We start from the raw sequence: 22,733 nt of genomic DNA on the forward strand, positions 1-22,733 counted from the left end.
CCTCACAAAACAGATTTCAGGATAACTTCTTTTATTATTATTATTATTATTATTATTATTATTATTATTATTATTATTTATACAATGTTCTGTCTGCACATATCCCTGCAGGCCAGAAGAAGGCACCAGATCTCATTACAGATGGTTGTGAGCCACCGTGTGGCTGCTGGGAATTGAACTCAGGACCTCTGGAAGAACAACCAGAGCTCTTAACCTCTGAGCCATTTCACCAGCCCCCAGGATAACTTCTTACCATGCTTAAATAAAAAATGTTTTAAGATACAAAACTCAAACAAAAAGGTGTTTTAAGGTATACAAATGCAAGTTATTAAGGTGTGTACCTGCAAGTTATAAAGTTCCAAGGACAAATGCAAGTTATCAGATTTCTCTCTCATTATGCTGCCATTCAGTCTTAACATTCTGATAAGCTACTATCTAACTGGAGGAGAGCTGCCACTACTATACTGCAAATTGGGATTTCAAAGACTCCTTGCTCATTTTCTAAAGATACTTTTCACTGTGTAAAAACATCCGTCACAGTCATTTTGGCATAAATATACTGTTGTTTATACAATGCATGTATCTAAAACTTAATGTTTTCACAAACTCAAAGAATTCTTGTGAGTTTCCAGGGAGCCAAACTAAAGGATTCACATTAAACAGGTCAGATACACCCCTCTCTCAATTCCCTGGTCCTGATACCCTCCTCTTCAATTACCAGGACCTAAGGAAAAATTTTTTTCTTCCTAAATTTAACCTTGTCCTCTACTCTGCCAACACCTTGCCAGGTCCAAGAGGCACTGGACAGTTCCACACCACAAATCCTGAACAGGAGTGAAGCAACCAGCTACCCCAGGACGTAACCAGCTTTCTCAGGTCTCCCAAGACTCTGACGCCCACAAATCAGCAGGAAGCAGTCTTGAGAACTTGACATCCTCATCCCCTTAACCTGCCATACCTAACTCCTTGCCTTTTGCCTTTTTATTATAAGAAAAAGACGGGAATGTTATAATTATTCTGGCCTGCCCTGTCACCTAGGAACCCTGTTCCTTTAAAAGAAAAGCTCCACCCACTCCAAATCTCCCCCTTCCCACCAAGACAAGCTGATCTTAGCCTCTTCTCTTCTTTCCTCTCTCTTGTCAGTTCTTATGAAGAGGCAGCTTCTGCTTCTTTCCTTCCCCCCTTTCTCTTCCCTCTCTTCCCATTTCCCCTTACCCTTAAGCCCTCCCATTACCCACTGAATAAACTCTATCTACCCAAGTTCTCTTTGCATGGGGTATCTGTCTGTCTCCCATCTGCTGCTTCCATCTGCAGTAGGACCTGCCAGGATTATCCACTCCATAAACCTTAACAGGCAGTTAGCCCTTGGAACCCATGGATGTCCTAGGAGCATTATGAGAAAGGATTGACAATACCCTGGCTTGACTGGCATTGAGGTTTGGGGGTGAGTGAGTCCAAGCATCCCCAGAATGTGCTGTCCCCACTGAAAAACAGCAATGGGTCCAAGAGAGCAGCGTGGGCGTGGGGCCACACCTACCTTGATCTGATACTTCACTTTGCCTGCAAAGTGCTGGATGATGAAGGCGGGCTCCAGGACTGGTGTGCCCAGGAAGTACTTATTCTCCTCATGCTGCTGCTTGAACTTGGCCAGCAGGGTGTGACTTGTAGCATGTGGGAAGCTGCAGATAGGGAAGGACACACTCAGCCAAGAACCCACAGTGAGAGGAGAGTGGAAAGACACCAAACTGCTGAGAGGGGCTGATGCCAGGTAGTGTGGATGGAGGATGGATGAGGAGAGGACAGAATGAGTGCTGGCACCTCTTTAGTTATTTCTTTATTGTCATGATGTATAAGTGTGAGCATGCATTTGTGGAAGTCAGACAGCCTGTAAGAGCTGGTTTTCTCTGTGTACCAGAGGACCTGACCCTGGGGATTAAACTCAAGTCTTCAGGCTGTCATCTTAACTGACCAAGCTACCTAGCTGCCGCTAGAAGCTTGTCAGTTGTCAGCTTCTCAACATGTACTGAACATCCATGTGGCAAGTGTGGGACCACAGGATTAACACAGAGCAGAGTTTCAGGGGTACAATTCTTATATACCCCAAAAGGTTGTTTCTGCTGCCCCCTCCACTGTACATCAGGTTTGCTTGTCTCTATCAATCTCCAGGCATGGGTCTGCTAGCTTCTCAGATCCCACTCTGGAGTGGCCTCTAGTTTTAGATCCATGTGTACCTGGATGTGTGCCCTGGAGCTGAGGCCCTTGATCTCCACATGAAGGAGAGTGAGCATGGCCTCACAGATAAAGCAAGGTTCTGTTCTGCTGGGAAGGGGGAGATGGAGGAGTAAGAGACTCCTTGTACCTGGCTATTTTTGCCACTTGGAAGGGAAATGCCTCCCTGGGTTTTGGCACACCCTGCTGGTTCCAGCCTCACAGTAAACAAAGGCAATGCTAGGTGTGTGCCAGATGCCTGGCTCTGGGGCTCCACAGCTTGATGAGGAAGGAGGGCTTTCTGGCAGGGGAGACACAGTAATTCAGGGCTTGGAAGAAGGTCTGGGAGGTGGGATACTCATTGCCTTGGGCACCCCAAAAAAGAAAATAATTAAAAAATTTGCAGTGATAAATATTAACATGGCTGTTTCAGGAAGCTAAAACCAGGGCCAGCAAGACAGTTCAGCAGGTGAGGATACTTGTGGCCAAGCCTGACGGCAGGAGTTCCATCCCTAGGAACCACATGGTTGAAGGTCAGAAACAACAAAGTTGTCTTTTGGCTTTTGCATGCACAGTGCACACTGGCCACCTGACGACAGCACACCCGCCTCCCGACAACAACACACCAGCCACCCAACAACAACATACCAGTCACCCGACAACACACCTGCCACCCGACAACAATACAACTGACACCTAATCACAACAATATATTTTTTAAAAGAGTGTGACACAGGGTGGGGCACCCAGTGAAACTGCTGGCAGCAGTAGGTTGTAGGCCTGGTTTTCCTCAGCGGCTGAAGACAGAGTCAGCTCCTGTGCTCCTGTCACAGAGCTCGCCTGGTCCTTTTCTCCACTGTGAGCTCTGTCACAGGCTGGGGATTTGGCCTGAGGCACAGAATCTGAAGCAGGGAATTCTGGGACCCTACCCCTTCTCTCAAGAATGACCTTGGAGACCTAATTCTCCTGCCTCCTCCCTAGAATGGCAGGCGTGTTCTGTGGTGCTAGGCAGGAGCTGCACCAATAGAGCCTCCAGCCTCACCACAGCACCGTGGACAGGGAAAGCTTCTCTGGCCTCTTCCGGTAAATGTCATGGGATTGGACTCTAAGATTCTGACGGTTTCTTGATTTGGGGGCATGTAGTCTCCAGGACCATGAGAGGTCAGCACAGCCATGGAAACCAACCCAAAGCTAACTGATTTCTGTAAGGGCAGTTGGGTGACTGAGTCTCCTTTCACCCTTCTCAGCACACACACTGCTGGTTCTGCAAAGCCCCAGCCCTGCTCCTGGAACACAGGAGCCTTCCTGTAAAGATGTGTTCAGCCAGCACAGGTGAGTCACACGTCTGCTGTTTCCAGAACATGCTGCAGAAACACTAGGCAAATGCATGTGAGAAACTGAGCAGTCCAAGGAACCTGACTGGGCCCCTACATTGGCACTGGCTCAACAGCCAGGGCAGGGACACTCACTTGCTCTCCTCGTCCAACAGGTAGAAGAGGCCTGTGGGCTTCTTGCTGATGAGGTGGATACAGCCCACGTTGTCGGTGTAGTCAATGTTGTGCCACGCAATGCCCTCACCCTGGTACTCCTCCTGTAGGGTAAGGAAGGTTAAGGAGGGCACCACCTTGGATTTGGAAAGGGGGCTCGCTCACTCACAGAACTAGTCCTGCTGATGTCCTCAGGCTCCAGGGACAACAAAGAGACGGCTCCCTATCACAGTGGACAGTTCAGGGAGTCATGAGGGGCTCCAGCAATTCTCCCCTCAGTGCGACTCAAGAGAACCGAAAGTACAAGTCCAAGAGGACTTGTACATGTGTGTTTACATGACAAAATACCGCAGCCACAGTGACAGATGACTGGATAAATTCAACACAACCTGGCCATGAGATGGAATATCACTCAGCCTTAAACAGCAAGGCAGTTCTGACACTTGAGCAGGGGTGAAAATGGAGCCATTCTCCTAGGTTAAAAAACCCAGCAGTGGAAAGGCAAACACGGCATAACTCCACTGGCCAGGGGCTAGAGGGTCACCAAATTTACAGGGTTTCCAGGGCCTGTGGGAGTGTGGGTTGAGGGGGTGAGGAGATGAGGAGGTGACTAACTACACTTAGTTATGTAACTGGGATGGAACCCCAGACAACTGAGATACGGCTGCAGAATGTGTATTGGCTGCCTGTCCATACCTATGGGTCCTGCCTCCTCAGAGAGGTTGCCATGGTAAAAGGAAAAGACACAGAGGTCATGCTTTGAACACCTTTAGGGGACACACAGATTGGTATGACAGAATGTGCACCCCCATTGCCTTGCTGCAGTGGCATCTAACATCCAGAAGGATTGAAAAGACTCTAGGAGGGCTGAGTATGCCACTGAGAACAGTGACAGAGTACTGGAGATCGGGGAACCTGTGGTCTCGAGCCCCATGCACCGCTGGTACTGAAGGGCACTGCTAGGCCTTCAGGGCGCTTGGATTGGGGTGGGGAGTAGGTGTACAGGCCTCACCTGCTCCAGCTTGAAGATGTGCTGGGTGAAGTAATACTGCAGCTGCTCGTTGGCATAGTTGATGCAGAACTGCTCGAAGCTGTTCCGTTCAAAGTCTTCAAATCCAAAGATGTCTAGGACACCGATGGACAAGCACTGGGGAGACAAGGTGTAGTTATAGCCAGGGCCTCCCGGGGAAGCTGAGCTTGCTGCACGAGCAGGGATGTGTGGTCCTGATGTCAGCTGGGCACAGCTGCCACCAGCTTGGCAACCATCATTTTTGCACACAGGACCATTACTACTTATTGACGGAACCCGACTCCCACATTTGCAATAAGCGTTGGGGTGGAACATTGTGTTGTTCTAGTGCCTGCATGAAGACACCAAGTTTCTGTAGAAGGTAAGGGGGTCCTCTGCCGAGCCTGTTGTTTGCAGAGACCCTACAGGTTCCCAGCCTCCATGGTTCATCCCAAGGATGGGGTCTGTGCTTGGCCAGTTCAGGGCCTGTGTACTCACAGAAACGGCCTCTTCCATGTCCTTCTTGTTGAGGAGGGCGTGGTTGATCCTCAACACAATCCAGTCAAACAGGGCACTGTACAGAGACTTGGCCATGGAGTCCCGAGCAGTTATGGCCTGTGGGCAGAGGGGTGTCTCACTTGGGGTGGGTCAACCTTGCCAGGTGCAGGCCATGGTACTGAGATTCAGGGAACCAATCTAATTTTGTCTTAGTTTCATCAACAAAATCTACGTATTCCAGGCTGGCCTTGAACTTGTCATGTAGCCAAGGACAGAACAATATCAAACAACTGACCCCACCTTTTCCCCATGAATGGTTGGTTGCAGATGGGTGTCAGCACAGTTAGTTTTTGTAGGTATACCAAAGATCTGAATTTAGGGCCAGCACGTGCATAGGCATTTCTGACTGAACCATCCTCTGGCCCTCACTCAGGGTTTTTACCTTCCCTGTGTTGAGGTCTGCCTGCTCCTACACTGGTCACTTGGTCACACCTGTTGTTTAGGCTCAGAGTCTGAGGGCTCCAGCACCTGGCATGGGTGTACAGTTTGGCAAACCAGCTGAGGTGTGTGTGAGACCAGTCATGCCACCTGTACAACTGTGGAATAGCCATGGAGCAGGCAAGGGAGCACTTCTCAGCACACCTACTGTGAGGAGTGTCTGTTCTTTCCTCCTCTCAATGGATGTGGCCAGCCGCCTTAGCTGCTGAGTATGTCCCTCTGGTTCTGAATTCCTGGATGTTACGGCAATGTTACCACACAAAATGCTGCCTCTGCTGGGGATACTTGCTCACACAGCCTTTCTGGGGGGATACCTGAGCCATACAGGGTGTGGGCTCACTGCAGAGATGTCAAGTCATGTCAGGGGTGCCTTGGCCCACAAAGGCTCAAACTGTCCATGCTGTCTTCTGGCAATGTAAGCTGATTCCCCTGGGCAGGGCTCACACTGGGAGCATCCTACACCCTGTTATCAGGTCCTTTCCTGGTGCAATCCAAATTCAACTTGTAAGTCGCATTGCTCTTGAGATGTAAGGAGCTAAGAGAACTGTACTAGGAAGAGTACACCAGCAAATTGAGAGGATGACATAGAGACCTATGAGCTGAGGGTCACAGAAAGGCCACCTCAAGCACAAAGGCCAGTCACCTCTTTCCAGAACAAGGCAAGGGCTTGATATTTTCAGGTTTTGGGGCCTGGGAGGGGGGGGGGGCTCTATAGCAGTACTGAGCGCTGCACCTGCAGCCAGAGCAGCAGTGAGCATGAATGAGCATGGCTTTGTTAATAAAACTTTATTTACAAAACCAAGTGGGAGCCAGATTTGTCCCAAATCATGCTGGACTTGCATGGCCACTGAACATCTGAAAGCACAGAGGGGAATGTTAGGTTCCAGTTCTGACTCTGAGCCATGCACAACTTCTTAGTTATCTATACTTTCAGATAGCTGGAGCTACCTACGGTTGGAAAATTCCAGAAATTACTCAAAAAAAACTCTGAGCACTTGTGATGCAGCCTTGATACATCTTGAGATAGTTGTACCTCATCTGGGTGAGGCCTCATCTGGTTATCCAGTGGATCCTGGTGTTACATGCTACCTGCCTGTCAGTCATCAACCAGTGCCCTGGACTGGTTCAAGAAGAACAATTCTACCTAACAGGTAGAACAGTAGGGAACAGTGGCATGCCACCGTCATCCTGGAGGAGGTTGGGGTGTTCTAAATTTAAGGCTTGCCTGGGATATGGAGTAAAATTGTCTCTGGCCAATAAGAAAATAAAGAGTAGATGCTGGCAGTTGACACGAGCTTGGAAAGACTCCCTTCAAGCGACAAGGTGAGCCACAGGAAGCATCTCTATTTTGAGCCATGAGACCACGCCCACTAGACTGGTAAGTGAGCCACTGTTATTTCTGGTCTGTTCTGAGAGGCATTACTGCTAACTTCATGCTGCACACAACTCCTACACCAAGTTCTCCAGCGTGTGTGCAGAGGAAGGAATTTTCCACATGGGCTCTGCACTTTGTGGCTCAGCAGTAGTTGCACATTTGAGACGATCTCATGAGAAGCAGAGTCACAGCTCTGAAGAGGTCTGGTTCTGCAGGGCTGCGGTCCTACCTCACTTAGGCTGTAAGGCAGGATGAGCTTGTCGTTGACTGTCACTGCTTTTCTCTTGGTCAGGACTTCCACCAGGGTCTCCCGTTTCACCTATTTCCAGAGTGGGGAAAGAAAGGTCGGGAGGTGAGGCACTTGCTGGGCCTTCTGCATCTGGAGGCCAGACCACAGAAGCTGGATTGGGAAGGGCTTCCCCACACCTAGCGCTCTCTTCTGGCCTCCTTCTTGCATAAGCACATACCTATTTTTGAGACTCTGTCTCAAAATAAACAGGTAAATAAAATAAAAACAAAAATGTAATATAAAACTTGAAAGCAAAAACCCACAAGGCCAGGTGTGGTAGCACATGCTTTTAATCCCTGCCCTCAGGAGGCTGAGGCAGGTGGATCTAAGTTCTAGGACACTATCTAAAAAAATAAAACAGAAAGGTAAGCTAGAAGCCTGGCTCATCAGGACAAGTTTAAAGATTTATCTAGACAGCTCCAGGCCCTGACGTTCCATCCCCAGCAGCGTTAGAAAGAGAAAAAAAGAAAAAACAAAAAAAGAAAGAAAAGAAAAAGGAAAAAAGAAACAAACTTATGGGGCTCAAGCTCTTCACTGCAGGTTCCAGGGGCATCTCCACCTTCAGCCACTAGGTGCCAGTAGTGCTCCCAGAAATCTTCCCAGCAGAGACTACACCTGCAGGAAAGCTGGACTTCCCACTTCAAACCATCACTAGCTGTGTCTGCACATGTGGGCTTGGCGTGTTTGGTATTGAGAGAGGGGCCTGGGATTCCATGTGTGTGAGGGAAGCAGCCATCATGGGCCCCATCTCCAGCCCCCATCATAACACTTTCTTGAGTTGGGGAGGGGGGTCTTACTGAGGTTCTCAGGCAGGTCTCAAATATAGAGACTCCTGTCTCAATCTCCGAGTGACCAGGACAACAGGCCTATGGTACCATGCCTAGCCCCAAACTATATGTCTTAAATTTAATTGTCAAAAAAAAAATTATGTTCAAGGCCCGCCTGGTCTACAGAGCAAGTCCAGGACAGCTGAAACTACGAAGAGAAAACCTGTCTTAAAAACAACGAAAGCCGGGGCTGGAGAGATGGCTCAGCCGTTAAGAGCATTGCCTGCTCTCCCAAAGGTCCTGAGTTCAATTCCCAGCAACCACATGGTGGCTCACAACCATCTGTAGTGAGGTCTGGTGCCCTCTTCTGGCCTGCAGGCACACACACAGACAGAACATTGTATACATAATAATTTTTTTTTTTTTTTTAAAACCAACGAAAGTGTGTCTGACAGAAGAGGCTGTCAGATCTCCTGGGACTGGAGGTACAGACGGTCATGAAGGTGCTGGGATTCACACCTAGTGATCTCAACTTCTGAGTATGTTTAGCCCTAAACTGCTTATCTCCCTACCTTTACCTCCCAAGTGCTGGGACGACAAGGGCATGCTAGCACATCAGCTTTATGTGTGATTGGAATGCGACAGGGTTTAGGGAAACTAGACAAGCCTCTGCCACACAGAGCAAGAGCAGCAGCCCAGGAAACCATGGTCTCACTTGTTTACATTGACCTGTGTGTGTGGATATGTGCCCGTGAATGAAGGAGACCATGGAGGCTGTGGCCAGGAAGCAAGTGCAAGGATGGTGGAGACAGGAAGTACCTTCAGGAGCTCGGAGAGGGTATCCAACACCTCAGGGGGCCCAACCTCCAGGCCTTCATCCCGGCCTGTTGCTCTCTTTTTGTAGGTGACATTGCCCAGGTACAGGATAGCTGAGAGGACAGAAAAGATCCTGGGACAGAGAGAGAGGTTACTGTGGCCTGTGTCACTTGCTTGTCTCTGTAGCAGTGTCTCATGCAGCCAGGCCAGGGGTGCTCTCCACTTCACACCCCCATCCCCACTCCAGAGTGCTGCTGCCAGATAGACCTCACACCTGCTACCAACTGCGCTCCAGCTCCAGTCCTGCTCGTTTTAGAGATGGGTTCAAGCTATGTAGCCCAGGCTACCCTCACCTGACGCCTTCCCAAGCACTGAGGGAGCAGATATACACCACTATGCAAACTTAGTATAACTTTTTTGCTTGTTTGTTTTTGCTAACAGACAGTGTCTTGTTTATGGAGACCAGGCCGGCCTTGAACTTTTAACCTTACTGCGGGGAATGATTGTTGTTTTGCTTTTTTAATTTAAGGTCTCACTATGCAGCAAAAGCTGCCCTTGAACATGCAACCCTCCTCTCTCAGTCTCTCCAGTGTGGGGATGGCAGGTGCACACCATCATGCCCAGTTTCAACTGGTTTAGACTACTGCCTCCTAGATCTTGGCTGCAGCCCTCTCCTGTACTCTGTGTGGAATACCTCCTACTTTCTATAGGGAGCAGGTCAGAGCTGGAGGCTCAGCAGTCCACTTACTGCTTCTTGGTAGCAGGTAGGAAGCCCACCATCTCCATGGCCTGCTGGAGCCTTTCAAAGTCATGTTTGAGGTCTTCTCCATCTTCAATATTCAAGTTATGCTGAAAAAAAACAAAGGCGTGGGCACTCAGGCACTTCCGGCCTGGAGGGCAGTGAGCAGGGCAATCCAGGCTGGACAGAAGGAGGGCCAGGGCTACGAATGAATGGCAGCCTTTGTGTGTGTGTGCTCAAGGCTGGGCTGGTGACCCAGCAGGGCCAGGGAGGTGGCCTGACCTCCCTGTGGCAGACAGTCTTGGGGCAGAGGTGGCGCCGTGGCTGGAGCTGTTTACCTGGTTGAGGTAGAAATAGTCTTGAGGCTGCTTCAGCCGGAATTCCTGGCGCTCCTCCTCGCTAACACCCAGCAGCAGATAATAAAACACATGGTAATTCCTGTGGGTGACCAGCAAGGGGAGTCAGTACGCGGCCAGGTCCACAGCACAGTAAAGGGTGGGTGGGATGGCTCAGCTGGTCAGGGCACCTGCTGCTAAGCCAGGGGACCCAAGTTCAATCCCCAGAACATGCTTGGTAGGGAGAGGGAACTGAGTCTCCAGGTGTCCTTTTACCACACATGTACATGCACACACACACACATGCACACTGAAATAAACAAATATAAAGTTAAAAAATAAATAAAATCTCAGCTGGTGTGGTAGTGCATGCCTTTAACCACAGCACTCAGGAGGCAGTGTCTTTGAGGCCAGCCTGGTCTACAGAGTGAGTTCCAAGACCCCGACTTAATATATAAATAAAAATTTTAAGTGCTGTTAGAAAAAAAAGAGGGCCGGGCGGTGGTGGCGCACGCCTTTAATCCCAGCACTTGGGAAGCAGAGGCAGGCGGATCTCTGTGAGTTCGAGACCAGCCTGGTCTACAAGAGCTAGTTCCAGGACAGGAACCAAGAGCTACAGAGAAACCCTGTCTCGAAAAAGCAAAAAAAAAAGAAAAAAAAGAGGGAACTCCCCAAGTGTCACAAGAGCAGGGAATGCGCGTCCCACCCGCTTCTTAAGCAGGTTTGTTATTCTGAGGTGGGCTCTCCATGAAGTCCCGCCTGGTCTGGACCCCAAAATCCTCCTGCCTCAGAGTCTCAGTGCTGGCTCACGTAATACGTAGCTGTGCCAGCACTGTGGTGTTACTCAAACACATTTCAGTGTGGGCAGTAAGGGGCACAAGGCTGGAGGCCATGGTGGCAGGTATGTGGGCAACACAACACTTACTTTACCTCCGTGAGGGCAAAGATTAAGCAAGGCTGTATTCAGCAACACCCCACACCCCGGGGGCTGGAGAGGTGGCTGCTCTTGTGAAGGACAGGTAGTTCCTAGCACCCAGGTGCTGGCTAACTAACTTCTCCCTCTTCTGATCTCCCTGGGCTCCAGGCACACACAGTGCACTTACAAACACATACGCAAAACACCCATATACATAAAAAAGAGAAAGAAATCACGCCCCACCTCTCATCCTTCTCCCGGGATACCAGGCGAGACTTTTCAAGCAGGTATTTCTCCACAACAGCTCTGTCATAAAAGAAAAAAGGGGAGAATTTAGTATTAATATTTCTTCTTCTTCTTCTTCTTCTTCTTCTTCTTCTTCTTCTTCTTTTTTTTTTTTTGCCTTGGCTAGAGTTGAGGATGGAACCAAAAACCATAAATTTAAGGCAACCACCATACCACTAAGCCCCACCCTCAGCCATTCACTGGGGGATCCTAGGCAGGGGCTCCACCCTTGCGCCACACCCCCAGTCCCTCACTGGAGACTCTAGGGCCATTATCTATGTCTAAGTCAAAATCTTTACTTGGATGTTGTATGGTTGTTCTTTTTCCTTTCATCTCACTCAGGTTCTCCTATAGCCAAGGCTGGCCTCTAACTTGTGCCTAGGGAACACCTATCTGCTCCTGATCCCCTCCCTGCATCTCCTGAGTGTTGGCATGACTGACAGGACCATGCCACCATGGCCTGGCATACAGAGTGTTGGGTGGACCCTTGGGCCACTCCATATACTGTCTACAGAGCTAAGGCCCACTGTCCTCTTCTACTGTTTGAGACAGACCTCACTGTGTGGTTGAGGTTGGCCTTGAACTGCTGCTCTCCTAAGTCATCCTTTCTGCATGCTGGGGTAACGTGCACCATACACAGGGTCTCTGTAGTGCTGAAGGGAAACCCAGAGCCTCAAGCTCGCTAGGTGTAGCCACATCCCTAAGCCATATCTCTGCTCTGGCCTAGCATGTGGCACCATGGTGCCACCTGCTGCAAATGCCCCGAAGATCACCTGTGTTCTGACGTCAAACTCAGAAATCAGGAATCAGCTGACCGATGTGTTCCCAGGCAGAGAGGGCTGAGCATAGTCCAAGGAAACCTGACAGGACCTGGGTAGGTGAAGGGACCCAGGCTAGCCCCGCAGAGGTGAGGAGAAGGAAACCTCCCCTCAACAGCAGAATGCTGTTAGATGAGCTTCAGGCATCTGCTTGGGCATACCCTGACCTGGAACTTCTGTGTAAGCTCAAAGACGATTTTCAAGGCAGATGACAGACAGCTCTTTTTTTTTTTTTTCGAGACAGGGTTTCTCAGTGGTTTTGGAGCCTGTCCTGGAACTAGCTCTTGTAGACCAGGCTGGTCTCGAACTCACAGAGATCCGCCTGCCTCTGCCTCCCAAGTGCTGGGATTAAAGGCTTGCGCCACCACCGCCCGGCAGACAGCTCATTTTTAAGGTACAATCTGGGTACAGGCTGGCCTTGAACCCAGAGACCCGCCTGCCTCTGCCTCCTGAGTACTGGGATTAAAGGTGTGCGCCACCACTGCCCAAGATGACCCTGCGCTTATATTGAAGTCTTTTCCTATTTTTCCTGGGTTGTTGACCCTATTATTTAGCCATGTATGCTAACGTACGAAAGCACAAGGCATTTCTTGCACTCACTGGCAAGCGCTCTATGGCTGAGCTGCACTCCATCTCCTCACTTTATAAGTTATGTCCGTTCAACGTGAGAACACATGTGAACTACGGCATGTATGAGGATGTGTGTCAATGGACGGTGTCTGGGAATCCTTGCTGAGGCAGAACATCTGTCTTAAACTGCTGTGACAGAAATACTCTCACAAAAAGTGGCAATCCCCCCAGGGCCAGTCTGGTCCAGACTACCTGTCAATCAAGGCTTTTCTCTCAGATTGACTCTTGGCTAACTGGAGTCTCTCCTGTTATGCTACTGCACACTCCAGGCCATCTAAACCCAGCTTCTGGCCGATTCTGTGCTTGCTGAATTCCATCTCTCCTGGTAGGAGTGCAGGGATGGCAGATGTGCGCTACACCTGGCTTCTCACATGGCTTCTTGTTGTTGGGCTTGTGTAGTCAGTGCTTTTCCCACGGAAACCTGTTCCTGCCTGTCACATCACCACCGCTACAGCAGAGGCCTCTGACTCTGACCCTCACAGGTCCCTGACTGTGTCCATACAATCTGGTTTTCTGGAGCTACTATTTCCTCCCAGTTCAGTTTGGGTCACCCATGAGGTGCAGGGAGCAACAGAGACTGCAGTACTCTTGAAGCCCAGGCTTGAGTCCCCTTCATCTCCAAACAACAGGGAACACATCTACTCTGAATTTTTCATTTTATTCATGTTACTATTTCATTTTCATTTTGAATCCGACATATGTGTATCTATATATATATGTTTGTGTGCTGTCATGTGGGTGTATGCTGAGGAGCAACGGGTGCTCTTCACTGCTGAGCCAGGGACTAGAGTATCTGTATGTATGTGACGAAATCCAGTGTACACATGCAATTATGTTTATCACATGTAGATCCTCCACACAGTTATACAACCTGAGATTCACAGGGTCTCTTGCTGAGCAGTAAGCTCATCCATGTGGCCAGTCTAGTTGGCTAGTTTGCTCTGGGGATCCCTCCTCTCTGCGTCCTGAGTGCTAGGATGACAGGTGGCTGCCACACCCACACACCCAGCTTTCATGATGGTTCTGGGGATTCAAAATCTAGTGCTTACACCACACAGAATTTCAGCCCCTTGGCCATCTCCCCAGGAGCTCTTGGGTCCTTTATGCCTACTTCTAGTTTTGAGTAGGCCTGTCCCTGGAAGTAGAGGCGTGGCATCTTTCAGCTATGGTGCTTGCTGAACCTGAGAATCTGGAACATCTTGGATTTAAGTTTTGAATTCTGGATCCTTGGGCTATAGGAGGGCAGTACACATTTCTGGTGGTCTGGTGGGGGCTATGGTGTTCCGGGCATTATCTCAGGCATTCTTAGGCAACCCTCCCACTCCAGGGCAGGTGCTACAGGTCCTAACGACAGACAAGGAACTGAGGTCCCGACCTGTGAGGGTTTGTAGATCTTTCCATCTGAGTCTATCTTTTAATTTTATTTATTTTCTGCTGTTATGAGACAGGGTCTCACTGTGTAGTCCCAGCTACCCTGGAACTTACTATGTAGACCAGGCGGAGGTCAGCCCTCTGTAGGACAGTGCCATTGGGCCTGCAGGAGACTCAAGAGCACAGGGTGGACACCTAAGGTACTGCCTGGACTCATAATTTCTTTAAACAAAAAAGGGGCTGGAGAGATGGCTCAGTTCTGCTGTTCCAGAGAATCTGGGCTCCATTTCCATAATGGCAGCTCACAGCCATATGTTAAGTCCAGTTTCTGGAGATCCAGTGCCCTCTTCTGGTATTTGTGGGCAACACACACACACACACACACACACACACACACACACCACAGATATGCAGGCAAAACAACCACAAAACAAACTCTAAAATAATTTTGAATAAATAAGCTAAATAAGAGAAAACCTTTTTCTTGGTTTTTTTTTTGTTTTGTTTTTTGTTTTTCGAGATAGGGTCTCTCTGTAGCTTTAGAGCCTGTCCTGGAACTAGCTCTTGTAGACCAGGCTGGCCTCAAACTCACAGAGATCCACCTACCTCTGCCTCCCGAGTGCTGGGATTAAAGGCGTGTGCCACCACCGCCCGGCTTCTTCTTGTTGTTTTTACAGGCATAATCCTGCTATAGGGTCCAGGCTGGTCTGGGACTCCCAACACCCCTGCTTCTGTCCCGAGGACTGAGTCACAAACACTTCCTTCTCTTCCCTCAGCCACTCAGCCCCTGTACTAAGTTCATGTTTCTAGAGTCAGACTCTCCTTGCATCCTGTGGTGGACAGGCAAGCTCTGTGGAATCAGGCTAGCATTGCTGGAAAATGGCTGGCCAACTTCTTCCCCCAGTCTTTGGTGATTTCTTTTTTAGATTGTAGGCAGGAGTTCCATTCCTGACTACACCTCCATCTTTTCAAATTCTGAATTTAATTTTTTTAAAAAATAAATTTATTTATCTTACACTCCAGCCGCAGTTTCATCTCCCTCCTCTCCTCCTCATCTCTCCCCACATTGCCCTTCTGTTCTCACCCCCCAATTCACTCCTCCTCCATTCTGTTTAGGAAAGGGCAGGTCTCCCATGAGTACGAACAAAACACACCATGTCAAGCTGCAGTAAGACTAGGCACACCCCATGTATTAAGGCTGAGCAAGGCAACCCAGTATGAGGAATAGGGTCCCAAAAGTCAGTAAGAGAGTCAGGGCCAGCTCCTGTTCCTACTGTTAGGAATCCCACAAGAGGCTAGGTACAATCTGGCCACAGAAATAGGTTAGTTCAGGCTACATATCTGCTGTTGCTAGGAATCTTAGATTCCGGGGAGATCCCCTTGTGCCAGGTTTTTACCTGACCCCAAAATGACCCCCCCTTTTGGCACTGAATTTAATTTTATGTATATAAGTATTTTGTTTGCATGTGTGTCTGGGCACCAGGTTGAGTGCAGTACCCATGGAGGCCAGAAGAGGGTGTCAGATCCCCTGGGACTGGAGTTACAGTCAGCTGTGAGCCCCATTTGGGCACTCAGAGTTGAACTTGGGTCCTTGCAGGAGCAGCCAGCCTCTAATTTGTTTGTTTGTTTGCTTGGTTGGTTGTTTTTGAAACAGGGTTTCTCTGTGTAGCCCTGGCTGTCCTGGAAATCACTCTGTAGACCAGGCTGGCCTCAAACTCAGAGATCCACCTGCCTCTGCCTCCTGAGTGATGGGATTAAAGGCACCACACCTAGCCTAATTTTTGGTTTTAAAGGTCTGAGGTGAGTAAGGGGGTCCTGTGAGAGGAGAGGCCTCCTCTGGGCCAATCTGCACTCACAGGAAACTGAAGCCTCAAGAATGAGGAACTTGGGCTCAGACCAGCCCTGACCTTTCCTTGGTTTTGTGAAGAAACAGTGACAGAAATATGACCAGACACAGCAGGCAAAGGCAGCCCTGGGTGGCAGCCTGTTTAGCACGAGTCTATGGCATCTCCGAGGCCAGGAAGCTAGACCAGAACATGGATACTGGCCAACATGAAATTCCTTTCTTGAACCCAAGACTAACACTTGAACAGGGCAGCTTGCTGGGAGCCCACGGAAGGGAGGGGCAGCTGGGCTAGTGTACTAGGCCAGTCAGTACACTTGACAGACCTGTGCATGTGACCTAACCAGGTACTTACTTATCCGCTCATGTCCTGCGTTAGTAGTTTCTATCTACCCAAGGTTAGAAAGTAAGAAAATGGAAAGTTCCAAAGTAAATGATTTGTAAGTCTAAAGTTGTGTGGCATTTTAACAGCACTATGAAACCCATGCCACCCTCAATGGCCTTTCAGGGTCCTGACTACTCTTGTATATGCTATCCTCCTGTTAGCTACTCAACAGACACCCTGGTTACCAGATCAACTGTCACCGTACTGCGGTGTTGGCTTCCAGAGGCCAGATTTACCCTAATAATGCCCCAAAGCCCAAAGGAGTCATTAGAAAGATGTGCTTAGCCCATGGTCCAGATGCTGTGAGAGAGACTGTGTGGCAGCTGGACATCTGAGCATCAGGGCAAGGGCACCCAGCTCAGGTGGCAGAACTCAGGGTCCAGCTGAACCCTAGGCGGGTACATCGGGGCTAAAGTCAAGCAAAGAATGTGCAGTCAAGGGCCCAGAGCTGGCTTGACCTTCACCAAAAGCCTCTTAACTTGCACCCCAGCAGAGCCTGCCCCCTGCCCATGTAGGGGTAGAAGGCTGTCAGAGGCTCAGATCCTCCCTTCCACACCCAATGTGAACTATCAGTGGACTTCTGGGACTGCGGCAAACCTCACTGTGCTGCAGAGCTTCAAGGTGCATCTGCTGCCACATAGCACAAGCCTGTGAGTGACTAGGCTGCAGGCCCATCAGAATGTCACCTCTACCCACCCCTACCTAACATCCTCATATCCACCTGCCAATGATCTGCTGCTCCATCTACCCTTGTAACCACTGCTCCACAGGTATGTCTGTTTACTCACCTCTGTCCACCCTAGATACACCCAGCCCTGAGCTACATACCCTCCCACCCACCTACTCATCAACCCGTCACTCTATTCAGCCACCTATTTTCAACCACCCCAAACCCATTAACCACTCCATGAGCCAAGCCACCCACCAACATACCCACCTAAAATCTATCTACCCACTCAGGAATCCATCTGTGCACATATCCATATCTTCCCATCCACGCACCCTTGAATCTACCCACTCACAGATGATCATCCAGCCCAAGTCTACCCACTGACATACTTGAGAGTCTTCAGTATACCTGCCCACCCATAAATCAACTCACTTCCCTGATGTAGATATGAATAATTTACATTGGTATGGATCTTGGTTTATTGATATAAATTTAAGGTCAATCTTGTTATATGTATATTTCTGCTCTTGATTGAGGTGTTGTGATTGTGTAGTTCATTTAAAAAATGTAATGTGTAATTAAGAAATATAGGTTAATAGATAATCCTCTATAATAGTCAAGTTTGTAGTCATGTTAGCTAGATTTTCTAGACGTACAGAGAAGTATTTCAGATGAATAGGGATTCTTCAAATCTTTCAGAGACCTTCAGAATATGGCATCTAAATGTTTTAAAAATTTAGAACTTTTCATAACAGTGAGACTATTGTGCTCCTGGCAGCACCAAGCTACTTCCAGAGGAAGATGGGCATCGAAAAGGCTACTTAGCCATTTGGGCAAGAAACTGCTCTTGCCTGGACTGATTCACTGGACATGCAGTACCCAAGAGATGACTTGCCTAAAGGTGAGATGGTCCTTTGGGGTTCCTGCTTCATGAAAGAGTCTGCCAGACATTCTGCAGGACACAGAAGAAAGTGACTGACCTGTCTTTGAAATTTCCAACTTCATGGAAAAATCTGCTGAATACTATGGGCCTGTAGACTAAAGACGGATGCCCCAATGGTACAGAAGAACTTTGGGTAAATGTCCAGGCAGCAAGATGTCTCTGTCAATTCTAGAGTTTTGGAAGTTGTTTATAATGCACTTCCTGTTTACTTAGGTAATATTATAGCCTTCTGGAGTCTTTGATGGAGTTGAAGATAGATAGTTATAGTTTTCCTTAGTTATGATAAAAGATAAAGTAGATATAAATATTGTAACTGTAATTCTTGCTTGATAACTGTTTTGTTACATGTAATTTTACTATATTAAAGTTAAAGCCTTCCTTTTTGTTTAAACAGAAAAGGGGAAATGGTGTAGGAGTTCCTTCTGTTTGTGGTGTTGCTTTCACTGGTTAATGAATAAAGAAACTGCCTTGGCCTAATTGATAGGACTGAACTTAGGTAGGCAGAGAAGACAGAACTGAATGCTGGGAGGAAGAAGGGCAGGGTCAGAGAAGCCATGGATCCTCTGCCTGACATGGACGCTGGTTAGAATCTCTGGTAAGAAGCTGGGCGATGGTGACGCATGCCTTTAATTCCAGCACTTGGGAGGCAGAGGCAGGCAGATCTCTGTGAGTTCGAGACCAGCCTGGTCTACAGAGCCAGTTCCAGGACAGGCTCCAAAGCCACAGAGAAACCCTGTCTCGAAAAACTAAAAAAAAAAAAAAAAAAAAAAAAAAAGAATCTCTGGTAAGACACTGCCACATGTGATACACAGATTAAACTAATATGTAAGAGTTAGCCAATAAGAAGTTAGAGCTAATGGCCAAGCAGTGTTTTAATTAATACCGTTTCTGTGTGGTTATTTTGGGTGTAAGCTAGCTGGGTGGCCGGAACAAACAGGGGCCCCCTCCCCATGTAACACTTCCCTCACACAAAATCTATCAATCTACCCATAAATCTACAACCTACCCATCTACCCAATTCATATACCAACCCTCCCACCCAGGAATCACTCAAGTACCCAAGTTGCCATTTGCCTATACACAAAATACATGCACAAATCCAGCCACCCAGACATGGATCCCTCAGCCAATGGATCTGTCTGACGGCCTCTGTGCAGTCACTGCACACCCTTCACGTACTTCCCTGTCTCTTTCTGGGTAAGGGCCTCACATTTGGTTGATACTGGGGTCCACACCTTACTTTGCCTGTGACACCCCAATACCTTACAGAGTAGAAACCTTACAAAGGCCAGCAGGCTATGCAGTCTGGTCGGTTCTGACTAAAGGGTCAGGGAAGATCCTTACTGCATAGACCCGAAACCCTCAACACCACATTCGCAGATAGGGGTACACTTCAGGGGCAGAGCACTGGCTAAGCTCACGGGGGCTCTGAGTTCCAGCCTTAGCTTGAGGGGCACACAGACAGAGCGACTTACCCCCGCACGATACCACTCTCCAGGTAGTTAACTTGGATGAACTTCCCAAAGCGGCTGGAGTTGTTGTTGTGGGCTGTCTTGGCATTCCCAAAAGCCTGTGGGCAGCAAAGACAACACTTCAGACCCTGGCCTGGAGTCTCCACGGCTCCACCCTGGTCCCAGAATGCCTTGTGTGTACAACGTACACAACGTACACAACGTACCAGTGCATAGGGCAGGAAAAGATGGTTCAGTGGCTAAGAGCACTTGCTGCCAAGTCTGACAACCTGAGGTTGATCCCTGGGACATACATGGTGGAGGGAGAGAACCAAATCCTGCAAGATGTCCTCTGATCTCCATACACGCACACACAGACACAGACACACATATAAATGTAATAAACTTTTTTTTTTAATTTAAGAGCTTGTTACTATAGTTTGTGTGTTTGTGGGAGGGGTATTACTTGTACTGTGCACCTGTGTGTGTCTGGTGACTATGGAGGCAAGAAGAGAGCATTAGATCCCCTGAAACTTGAGTATCAGATGCTTAAGTCACCATGTGGGTGCTGGGAATTGAACCCAGGTTCTCTGCAAAAGCAGCCAGTGCTCTTAACTGCTGAGTCACCTCTCCAGACCAACAATAACAACAAAAAATTTAAAAAGCAAGTCTCAGGTGTGTCTCTGAAGCACGTCCCCATGTGCTCAGTCTGCCTCATGCAGAAGTTGAGGTCTCAGAAGTGCAAAGCCACACCCAGCTTCTCACGTGGGAGGCGGGGATTCAAACTCTGGCCCCCATACTTGCACAGCAAGCAAGTCTATCTACCCTCTGAGCTGTGTCTTCAGAGCCTGTTTGTTTATGTCTTGAGATAGGTCTCACTCTGTAGCCTGGAGCTAGCAACCATCCTCCTGCCTCAGCATCCCAAATGATAGAATGATATACTTGCACTCCTGTGCCCAACTTGTAACCCTCCTTCTTTAACAATTACAAAGCTTTAGCTGGGTGTGGTGGCACACACCTTTAATCCCAGCACTCAGGAGGCAGAGACAGGTGGGTCTCTGAGTTTGAGGCTAGCCTGGTCTACAGAAAGAGTTCCAGGACAGCTAGGGCTACGCAGAAAAACCAACCAGCCAACCAACAAATGACGCCATCTACGGCACTGGACTACAGTGATAGAGGATTAAGACAAACAGCAACAGGTGGCCTCTGTGTGGTAGCCCAAAGGGAAATTCCACCAAGAAGCCTGATGGTGGAGGACCATGTGTTCTTCTGGGGCAGTGGAGGGCCAGGTGTTGTTCTGGGATGGAGAACCAGGTGTTCTTCTACAGCTGTGACACTTCAACTGAGCTAGTGCTGGTGACTACATGCAGGCCCCCAAAAGTCAGGCTCCTCAGGACTAGAGGAAGAGTAAACAACCAGGAATTACCAAGCATGTAGTAAAACCTTGGATACAGGTGGAGGACCAGCCTCTTCTCCCCCACTCCCAGTCAGCCTCTGATCCCAGACTCAGCAAACAGAGCCAGGAGGATTTCCATGAATTCTAGGCAAGTCTGGGTTACAAAGAGATCCTTATTATTTAGAAGAAAGAAAGAAAAAAAAAAAAGACATAAGCCCACGTTAAAGGGTGCATGGAATGGACGCACCCATCTTGTTCTCCACGGGGCTGGGGTGTCTGCACTTGGGACAGCCCATTTCTCAGAGAAGTTGCCATGGTACCTCAACCTAGAGTTAAGCAGTTGCTACAGATGAGTTCCCAAAATTGCTTCCACATCCCTTAGAGGCAGGGCTCACTTTTAAGGCACTGCAGACAACTTTCCATGTAGACCTCTAAACATGATGGTCAGGCCCAAATCTGGGGACAGCCAGCCAGCAATGCCACAGGGTGAAGGGGGGCTGCTTTCTGGTTCTGTGATTACAGATGACCCTGCAGGCCAGGGTTTTGTCTGTGCCTGGTGACCTCATGTGTCTGGTATGTGTCTGAGTACGCAGCGACTTTTCAAAGCCCAGCTAAAAATATCCAGTTGACACTATGATATATAGAGGAGGAAACGCCAGCTACAGGCATGCTGCGTGGCTCAAAGCAGAGTTGGCCCAGAGGCTGAAGGGGATGGCACTGGGCTGATGGAGGAAGGTCATTGGTTAATTAAATAAAGAAACTGCTTGCCCTGATAGGTTAGAACATAGGTGGGTGGAATAAACAGAACAGAATGCTGGGAGGAAGAGGAAGTGAGCTCAGAGACACCATGCTCCCCTCTCCCCGGGCAGACTCTCTGAGACAGATGCACTCTCTGAGACTCTCTGAGACAGATGCACGCGATGAAGCAAGCCGCCAGGTCAGACATGCTGAATCTTTCCTGGTAAGACCGGTGCTACACAATTTATTAGAGATGGGTTGATGGGGCATAAGCTAGCCAGGCAGCCGGGGTGCCGGGGACGCAGCCCCGCCGCTCCTATTACAACACTGGGCTATGGGTGGCCTGGAGGGATGAGCCAGCCCAGGGGTGGACACTCTGCTAATGCTACTGAATCCACAGGCCCAGGTAAGGTGCCAGGGCAAGGGCTCAGCTTTCACAGAAACATGGTTTTCATTCTTTCTAACATAAAAGACACATTGTTAATATTAGTTTGTGCACTGCTAAAAATAGATCCTGATTAGATCTACTGATGCCCCTTCGGGTCCAGGTCCAGAGGAAGACAGGGCAGACAGGGTGTTGAGGGCACACAGTGGCGGCTGGGAAGAGTGCGAAAGCAGCAGAACCACAGGGGTGGTGGACACAGGGAAACTGCCCAGAAGCAAGCAAAGCAGGACCCCGTGCCTCAAACAAGGTGAATGAGGGAACTGACTCAAGTTGTCCTCTGACCTTCATATACATGCTGTAACATGCAGACTTATTCAATGGTACATACTTTATTTAAAGAGTCTAAGTCTCACTGTGTAGCCCAGACTGGCTTGAAATTTCTGATTAGCTACCTCAGCTGGGATTATAGTTATGAGTTATCAGTCTGAGATTTAAACAAACAAAAAAATTTAGATTTATTTATTTTATGTGTTTGCCCATTTGCCTGAATGTTTATCTGTGCACCATATGTGTGTCTAGCACACAGAGGTCAAAGTGGAGTTACAGACGGATGTAAGCCACCAAGTGGGTGCTGGGAATCAATATGGATCCTCTCCAGGGGCAGCCAGTACTCTGACTGCCCAACCATCTCTCCAGCTCGACCTTGTCCCCTTATTTTTTGGGTCTTACTATGTAGTCCAAGCTGGCTTGGAACTCGAGATCTGCCTGCCTCTGCCTCCCAAGTGCTGGGATTAAAAGTATATGCGCCATACTGATCCAGACTCAGATTTTTAAAAGCACATTTTCTAGTGAGTTCAAGGCCAATCTACATTACATGACAC

The 22,733-nt window shown here is 48.7% G+C and overlaps 1 protein-coding gene across 17 annotated transcripts in view; it reads right to left on the reverse strand.

The window, feature by feature from the left end:
- Myo9b (myosin IXB) overlaps nt 1-22,733 on the reverse strand; it is an 88,138-nt gene that overhangs the window by 28,849 nt on the left and 36,556 nt on the right. For all 17 annotated transcript variants that reach the window (XM_041674148.1, XM_041674143.1, XM_041674138.1 and 14 more), the window contains 10 exons: nt 19,358-19,452; nt 11,181-11,243; nt 10,025-10,124; nt 9,696-9,796; nt 8,951-9,080; nt 7,305-7,394; nt 5,203-5,319; nt 4,708-4,842; nt 3,678-3,799; nt 1,538-1,679 (listed from right to left, as the gene is read on the reverse strand). In XM_041674148.1, the coding sequence (XP_041530082.1) occupies nt 1,538-1,679; nt 3,678-3,799; nt 4,708-4,842; nt 5,203-5,319; nt 7,305-7,394; nt 8,951-9,080; nt 9,696-9,796; nt 10,025-10,124; nt 11,181-11,243; nt 19,358-19,452 (1,095 nt within the window). The remainder of the gene's footprint in view (nt 1-1,537; nt 1,680-3,677; nt 3,800-4,707; nt 4,843-5,202; nt 5,320-7,304; nt 7,395-8,950; nt 9,081-9,695; nt 9,797-10,024; nt 10,125-11,180; nt 11,244-19,357; nt 19,453-22,733) is intronic.

This window comes from Microtus oregoni, unplaced genomic scaffold (assembly GCF_018167655.1).
Source record: "Microtus oregoni isolate MIOR12 unplaced genomic scaffold, Mior012 000025F_ref0000491, whole genome shotgun sequence".
In the NCBI taxonomy this organism is placed as follows: domain Eukaryota; kingdom Metazoa; phylum Chordata; class Mammalia; order Rodentia; family Cricetidae; genus Microtus; species Microtus oregoni.